The sequence below is a fragment of the Micropterus dolomieu genome, linkage group LG11 (genome assembly GCF_021292245.1).
Source record: "Micropterus dolomieu isolate WLL.071019.BEF.003 ecotype Adirondacks linkage group LG11, ASM2129224v1, whole genome shotgun sequence".
NCBI lineage: Eukaryota > Metazoa > Chordata > Actinopteri > Centrarchiformes > Centrarchidae > Micropterus > Micropterus dolomieu.
This window is the reverse complement of record NC_060160.1, coordinates 2,007,013-2,015,665: the sequence shown is the minus strand read 5'-3', so window position 1 is coordinate 2,015,665 and position 8,653 is coordinate 2,007,013. Positions and strand designations below refer to the sequence as shown.

At 38.2% G+C, this 8,653-nt stretch overlaps 3 protein-coding genes across 6 annotated transcripts in view; all 3 read left to right on the top strand.

Moving 5' to 3' along the window:
• snapc1b (small nuclear RNA activating complex, polypeptide 1b) overlaps positions 1–4,671 on the top strand; it is a 9,137-nt gene extending 4,466 nt beyond the window's left edge. Inside the window, exons 9-10 of the mRNA XM_046062585.1 lie at positions 3,820–3,891; positions 4,213–4,671. Coding sequence (XP_045918541.1) covers positions 3,820–3,891; positions 4,213–4,247 — 107 coding nt within the window. The 3' untranslated portion in view covers positions 4,248–4,671. The remainder of the gene's footprint in view (positions 1–3,819; positions 3,892–4,212) is intronic.
• Positions 1–8,653, top strand: part of kcnh5b (potassium voltage-gated channel, subfamily H (eag-related), member 5b) — a 1,142,829-nt gene that overhangs the window by 752,011 nt on the left and 382,165 nt on the right. The window lies entirely within an intron of this gene.
• The window catches only part of syt16 (synaptotagmin XVI), a 58,708-nt gene continuing 55,873 nt past the window's right edge, over positions 5,819–8,653 (top strand). The window contains exons 1-2 of one of the 4 annotated variants that reach the window (XM_046062572.1): positions 5,819–6,113; positions 6,647–6,803. In XM_046062572.1, coding sequence (XP_045918528.1) covers positions 6,791–6,803 — 13 coding nt within the window. In that variant the 5' untranslated portion in view covers positions 5,819–6,113; positions 6,647–6,790. Of the gene's footprint in view, positions 6,114–6,636; positions 6,804–8,653 lie in introns of those variants that run through there. The other 3 variants (XM_046062571.1, XM_046062575.1, XM_046062570.1) reach the window with 3 other exon arrangements.

Sequence of the window (8,653 nt, the reverse complement as noted above, 5' to 3'; positions counted from 1 at the left end):
ACTTTTTGGACTCACACATGCCCACAGTGTATTTTATTAAACTGCCCCCCCACCACTCCCAACCCCTCTGTTTAATTAGTGTCCGTCTGTCCGCCGCCTCTTCATCTTCAAACACCACATGGTGTCTTTAAAAACACCAAACATCAATCTACTCTTTAAAGTCCAAAAACACTTTCACTTCATCAGCAACAACTAAACTTCCTTCTACTTCCTGACCTGCTCAACTTACAGGAGCAGTCCACTGATTTGTTAGCGCTTGGGCCTTTATTTCTCCTGTGCAGACCTTCACACTGCTTAACGCAGTTGGAAATCTATTGATCCTAGAGTTATGACTTCAGGTCAATATCTTCCTGCAGCTGCGGGAAGGCTGTGCATAATTATTTTTTCGATTAGTCCATTAATCTAACGACTAATTTTGTGTATTCCGAAGACAAAAAAAGTTGCCTGTTACTCGATGTATCCAAAATAAATATCAAAAACATGTCTAATCAATAAATCGATATTTTATTTAATCATCCTGATGAAGCATATTAGAATAATGACAAGAGTAGCATCTTAAAATGAATCCAATTTCCACGTCACCGATGTGTTGTGATAACAATATCGGCTACTTTACTTAAAACTTTAAATGTTTCTGACATTTATGTCAATACTGAGTAATGCAGTGTGATAGTCAAATGTATTTCTGCATCAGTGTGGGCAAAGGAGCCAACTGAAACCATTCACACACTGTGCAGACAGTCACAGATTGTCTGTAATGCTGTTTTCTCGCTCATTCGTGGTCGTTAAATAAACAGAAAATATGAAATGGCCGAACGTTAGATGACACACGGTGTAACGCAGGGCAGAAATTACTTTTAACATGAAGGCGATGAAGAAATACTTTTAACAGACCACGTGTTACGTCGATGAATTGCCCCAGCCCTAGTTAATACATGTAAAAAAAAGATCAAAAACTACCAGTCAAACTTTGGATTTCTTCACCTGTGGAAACATGAGGCTATAGTATAACATATATGTAGAACTCAAAGGGCCCGATTTACTGAATAAACTGAACTGCTAAATTGCAAAATTTTGCATGTGTAATTTTAGTACCCGTTACAGGTGACTTACTAAGAATTAATTCGTAGATGACAACAGGAGCAAACACAATGGAGGGAGTATTTAAATGAGGGCTTTGCGTGTTTTAATGGTTTCCGCCATGGAGAGTCGGGAGGGAAAGCCGCCACAGCGTAAAAACCTTGGTTTGTTTCGTTCAGTGCGTCCCGAGTATGTGGAAATCGTCTGTACCGGCCCACTAAGTACTTGGGACGGCACACCTGAAAAACTGCTTTGGGAAACCCCAGCAGAAACAGCTACAGTACGCTGGAATGACTCAGACGCGAGGAAATGCCAGCAGATCGCGCTTCATCCAGCCAGAGGGAACGATCACCGACCGTGCGCACCGTGCCCGCTCGCTCCGAGATCTCCTGTCGCTGTCCCTGTACGCCCCAACGCCCCCATTCCCTCTCTGATCCCTACAAAGGCTTGTGTCGCTATTACGCCCCGCGTGCTGTGAACAGTTGGTGATCGTTCCCTCTGGCTGGATGGATTTTACGCGTGATCCGTGCACTACTGCAGCTGGGGGCTCTCCGCAGCGCCAAGCAACTTTCTAAACTCCTCCATCTCACGTAGAACAGAAGTCAGGTCGAAACGAAATTTGCTTTATTGGCATGAACGTTAAAACAACAGTATCGCCAAAGCTAAAGGAAGATACAAACAATATTCTATTCATATAGTTCATCAAATAAATAAAATATTTGTATTTCTATATATTGGATATAGAAAAATTATCTAATATTGTTAATTTCTCTACGTTTTCTTTCATTACGGCTGTGTCTCCTTCAGGCAACAAAATCAGCAGCCATCTCTGCAACACTTGGCGAGTTTACACCTTCCTTTCAAACCTATTAAATACAGAAGCTGTTGCACTCACATGAAATTGGGCTTGTTAGGTCACACTGCGTGTAGTAAACACATGTATTTGCATGTTACCCTCCCGTTACTTTGCCCCAAACTGCATTAAGGCAAAAGTAGTAAATGAACAACAGGCGCTATCTTGCACTTTTGAAAGACAGACCGTTAGTAGATCAGCTTACGTGTTAATTTGCTGGTGACATCAAGTTTGCACACGTTTTTACTCAGGCCCCGTGACCACTGACTGGTGAAGTGGATAACACTGATTATCTCGTTACTATACCATATATCAGGCAGCAGGTGAACGTTGTGTCCTCGGTGTTGATGTGTTTAGAAGCAGGAAAAATGGGCAAGCGTAAGAATCTGAACAACTTGGACAAGGACCAAACTGTGACTGGTCTGCAGTGGTCAGTACCCGTCAAAGGTAGTCCAGGCCTCGACGGGTCAGGGCTGTTTTGGCGGCAAAAGGGATGGCGGTCCATTATGTTAAGTCTGATCAGTGTATATACCAAGGAAAATAAATACTACAAAATAAGTATAAATTCTGCTTTTATCTTTCTTTGCTACGACTATAGGTGTGCTCGTTATTTGTCCTTAATGCCTCTTCATTTCTCTCACATCTCACATAGAAAGGACTAAAATGTGAGGAGAGAGGAATTGAGGAAACATGTTCTTGGTAAAATAAGACGTCCTCTCAGGCGTCACCTGAAGCCACTTCAGTTTCTGATGATGGCAGCACAGCGGGAATTTATATTTGAATATTTTATGTGATGAAATATCAAAATAATGATAAAGCCGGGCAGCTACCACTGCCAGCGCTATTGCTTTTCATTTATTACAAAATATTAGTTTCTTCCTGTCAAATAAATAAATAAATAAATAAATGCCCACCACAATTTCCCAGAGCCCAAAGTGATGTCTTCATATTGCTTCTTTTATCCAACCAACATTCAAAAACACCAAGACATCGGAAATGACAAAGAAAAGCAGCAAATATTTACAAATAAGAAGCTGAAACCAGAAATTGTTCCACATTTTTTGATTAAAAAGCGACAAATAATCAATCGATTATCAAAATAGTTGATAATTAATTTCTATAATTTGTGTAAACCAGTGAATGTAATAATTGCTTGTGTCTGCATTAATTGATATTTTCCTGTGAGTTCATCAGTTTCTTGTGTGGGTAATAAATGTTGTAGGGAAAATTTAAAATATATAATTATAAAATACATCTCAAAATGTAGTTTTTACCTGACAGACTGATTTTCAGGGTCATGTTTGACTGATTAGGAATGAAACACATTTGTATTAAAAATGTGTTTTTTGCCAAAAACCAAAACAGACTTCTTAAGGCTGTGTGCCATTCACCGTAGCCTGACGAGCACTTCCCCATAAATGTAACTACACCTCGCAATGACTCTGTATCTTCACATTTCCTCCTACTAATTTCCACTGTTTTCCTCCTTCTTCTGCCTCAGCCGGGTCAAGGGTCGTGCACACCATCTCCTCTGACGCCTTCTTTCGTTTCTGCACTTCAGTAATTTCACTAAAAGTAGCTGCTGTTCAACATTGTTTGTAATGGCCAACGAAGAAGAAGAAGAAGCTCAGACACATTGGAACATTTTTGTGGTGCACTGTAATGGCAGAGCGACGCAGACACCAACACACCGTTATAAATGCTTGCTATGGCCATTGGCTAGACTCAACGCAGATTTGAATATGCCTTTACTCCTCTCCCACAGTGGACGAGGAGGAGGCAGGCGGTGGGAATGTGGGCTCTGAGGGTGAATTTCTTTTCTTTTTTTTTTAGCTTGAATGTTTTTGTGCAATAATCCTCGCTCACTGAAACTTCCTTCTTGCCAGGTGACATGTGGAAAGAAGCCACAAACACCACTCGCATCAATCGTCTCACCACGCTGGACTTCGTCCCTGAAGGTACACAGCCAGCAGCTGCACATCTGCTCTTTCACACTTGCTGCATTAGTTTGTTCGGTGATCCGGGTGAAGATCAAAGTGGTTTGTTAACATGCTACATTAGCACGCATACGGGTCTTGAATGTGTGCGTTTGTTTGGCTATAACACACTTACCAGGATTTATTTTTCTAAACTGAAATAGCCTTTTCTCAACATCCACCACCATATTTTACAGTAAATTAACAAAATAATCTTATTTTTCTATCAACTGTAAAGAGTTTTGCTCACGCATGAATTTTCTTGCTTGTTAAACTTTGTTGTTTTCTTTATCCTATATTCAGAAAAACCAAAAAAGTACATCAGATTCAAGTGGTGACGAAGACACTGCTGGAGTCAGCCTTCATCCTGAGTGGAGCTTCTGCCTGGAATATTTTATTATATATTTGTTTTAAAATGTGGTTGTTGTTGTAATTCATTTTAAATGTTTGCGTTGACAGTCATGTATCATAGAAAAGGCGAATGTTTTAACATTTTAAAACGTCATGTATTTTTTAAAGAGTCTCATAATGGCAGAAACTTAAACATACAAAGTGATCTGTTAAAGAAGAAATATTGATCTGACTCTGCTTCTGTTCCTGAATGCAGCGCCTTTGTAAAGAGTTACAACAAACTCAGCAAAGCAAAGAAATTAACAGTTTTATTTGTTTCTATTTCATAGCCATCACTTGTTAAAATTTTAACCCGTACCTGCCTCTTTTTTCTTTTGTACTTAAGGAACCATATGTTGTGACAATAATTCACCTTATGCACATTTTAATAAGTTTATTTGGGTAAATGACTATAAACATTTTCCTCATGAAGTTCATCTCTCTGTGCAGGTTCTTCTATAAAAAAGTTTAGTTTTATACTGTCACTACTTTCTATAAAACTTGTATTTGTGGTTCTTATTTTTGTCTCTTTCTTGTGTGACATTCGATTCAGACTAAATTATTGAATGCCAATCGTGCTACTCAAAATTACGGACGGGGGAAGGTTAAGGAGAGAGTGAATGCAAAACTATTCCCTTTTTGGTCAGTTGTGGTTTTAAACTTTTCTTCAACACACACTTGATGCCAAACAGTGGATCACTTAACAAATACAGTATGTTGTAGAACATTCAAAACAATTATGATAAAATCTTTTCTCAGCAAATATTCACAAGTAAATTAAGTCAAATGTTTTTTTTCAGTCCCTTTTTACTCAAAAAAAAAAATAAATATAGAAAAATAGTGTGCTAATTCGGAAAATTCTACCAAGCCCCAAGTGCAGTTATGCTAATATGTTGAGCGGAGTTAAACCATACATATATTATCCAGTATATGTGAATAAATTAAAAATATATAGTGGTATAGAAGAGGGCAGAGTTGGATGGAGAGTGCAAATGTAAGGATGTACAGTATGAACAGCAATCTATGCATATGGTAAGTTTTCAGAGCATAAAAATGGATACACTAGGTTATTCAGTTGGTTAATTTACAGCAACAATAAATTGTGTAGGTGTTCAATCTGTGCAAAAATATGGGCACTGCCTATGTTAAATTCTCACTTGTTGCAAGAAATAAATATGCTTCTTTATCTGCAAAACAATGAAATATTCTGAATACCGATGGTTATCCCTTTTATTTTATTGTATTTTACTAATTTTATATTAATTTTTCATGCTCTTATCTTTTTTTTTTTTTTGTATTATTCTTTACACTTGTTAAAGCTCTTTGTAACTTGTTTTTGCAAAGTGCTCTACAAATAAGGATTATTATTATTATTATTATTAAAATGTGTCAATAATAACTATCCTTAATGTATAACAAAAAATTACACTACTAAAGTATTGTTTAATAAATGATTACACAACTCTTTACAGACACATACTGTATGTTTCTATTAGTAAAAGTAATTATTAAGTGTAATTTGTTCATTGTCGTGCTTTTTCTGAGGTTAAATTCACATGATGTTACACTGTGATGATTAAGCGTTCCTTTATTTTGTTGAGCAGTGTAATGAACTAACTTTATAATGAACTAATTTACAATTTCATGCATTTAAATATGTGATTTTAAAAAAAGCTTAACCATCCCGAATCTGATTTCTACTGAAAAGCTTTGCTAAGCTATGCTAACTAGCTTACTAGCCACATTTTAACCTATTGCCGACTGGTTTAGCTGTTTATTCTCCATGAGTGGGTTTAGTTAACATTACTACTCAAGTAAGTATTTACAAGGTTTTGCTTTATCAAATTTGACATATTTACACAAGGAAAAAGCTACAAAGGAAAGTTAGTCAATTTAGCTACATTAGCCAAGGCTAGCCGTTGCAGTCGCACCAGCTAACAGTTAGCCTAGCTTAAACTGTATTTAGCCCGATCGTTTTTACTGTTTCTTTTTGTTTTTAACTGTTTTCTTTTAACTTATATATCTGTATTAGATATTTGATTAATATAACAGACGTCAAACTTTTGTAACGTCAGATTTAATATATAAAATTTAACAGTTTTTTTGGTTTTGTTGCACTACTGATGCACAACAAGTTCACAGACAGTAGGATATATGTGCGTTAAAGATAAACCTTCGCCTATTTTTTCCTAAATTGGATAAATAAGTTGAGCGAATCATATCGATAATTTAGGGCACAAATTACTAATTCAACTTTGTGGGGGGGGGGTCATAATTTGAATGTTTAAATGGAAGGAATTTAATAAATGTGAGAATAAACCTTACTGAGTGTGATTGTTTCCGACAGTACGCGAAGGGGTCGTCGTTCACCGCTGTGTGGCTGCAGACTTGCGGGTCTGGAGAGGATGAGGAGCGGCGGGGACGCTGCTGCCGCTGCTCCGCCGATCACACGCTCGGATCCGCCGTCAGTCTGAGGGAAACAGCCGCAGCCATGGCCTCGGACAGTAAGTACGACCGTGTTAATATTTCCAACGTGTCAGTGCTGAGGATGGATGCTGCTGTCAGGCTCTCCTCCTGGTTTCTTTCAGGGGGTTTGGACAGGATGAGTAGGCCAATGCATTCTCTTTTTTACCCTCTACTACTGTTATTACTTGCATTTTAGCCACATTTATTATATATTAAAACCTTTATCAGTCTCTAAACAAATAAATATGAATGATAGTCCTTCCTGCATAATTCAGCCACGTCATGTCACAACATGTTAAATTAAGGCCATGGCAAAGTGTGTATGTCAAACAAACAGTGAGGTGAATTATTATGATATTGCCACAGACATCGTTAATTTTATTATTTACACCTACGATTTTCCTACTGTAACGTGTCATAAGAAATAAAAAATAAAAAATTTAAAGAGCAGAAGCTGCTATAGTCTTTAGTGTTGGTCAAGCTCCCAAAAACACTGGATCCTACATTTCCCATAATGCAACTCAATAACATCTTTAATCAGATTCTCCTTGCCTGGTAAACACCCACACGTTTCAAACTCCACACCTCCAGTTTGTAACACAGGCTCTATGCTAAATCTAAGCTGATAGATTTCAAAGATTTATAACGGTCACACATGCGTCATGCTCATGTGGCGTAGGCGAGGTCTGCTTCATTGAGGTTCCTCCTGAAGGCGTATAATCTTTAAAAACACCTCACAAACATTTAGTTTAATGTTAAAAAAGACTTTCCTAAAACTCACTGTAGAGGTTATCAAACAAACAGGTAACAGGAAAATAGTGCATTTGTTTGGCACTATTTTCAGCGGCGGATGAATAGATATGGTGCTCTAGTGAGTGTTTGGGGCAGCAGGATGGTGTATGTGGGACTGAGTTAACTTTAGTTCGTTGTGTTTAGTGAAGCAACAATAATCAGGTGCGCTGCACTATGGAGCGACGTCTCACACCTCACCTAACACATAGAAAATAAAACATTTCTAGTTACATGTAAAGGCACGTGTAGCGCGGAGCACAATGGGCTTCCTTATAACATAACATGTGGTGGTAATGGAGCAGTGGATAAAACACATGCCTTTGGTGCGGGAGACCAGTGTTAGATTCCCACTGCAACATATGAGCAATTAACTGCGACCGCTTACCCCGTTTCCTGGCCTGGTGTGGGAACAAATTTAGACAAATAAACGCAGCTCTTGATTAAACGCCTGGTCTGGTTTTTATAGAAGTTCTTCAGATGTATAAAACCTCTTAAACCCCGCCAGGTAGCTGCTTTAGCTGCTTCTAAGCCGCTTAGATCGTTAATACAAATATTAATGTTGAAACGTATGTACCGGTGTAACCTGCATGGTACAAGAGGTGAAAAATGCCGACTCCCGTTACCTTTGAAGCGCTCGTTAAGTCCGAATGTGTCCGTTCCTTGATTATTTATCTTCCTTTAGTCTGTGAGGGTCCACCGATCAAAAGAATCAAAAACAGCTTTTCGTAAAAATGAATCCAAGTTGTGAATCCTGCCACAAATCCTAGGGTGGTGATGGGGCAGTGGATAACACACATGCCTTTGGTGTGAGAGATTTGGGTTTCAAATCCACTGTGAGGCACATACAGTGAGGAGAATAAGTATTTGAACACCCTGCTATTTTGCAAGTTCTCCCACTTAGAAATCATGGAGGGGTCTGAAATTGTCATCGTAGGTGCATGTCCACTGTGTGAGACATAATCTAAAAAAAAATATCCAGAAATCACAATGTATGATTTTTTAACTATTTATTTGTATGATACAGCTGCAAATAAGTATTTGAACACCTGAGTCTATCAGCTAGAATTCTGACTCTCAAAGACCTGTTAGTCTGCCT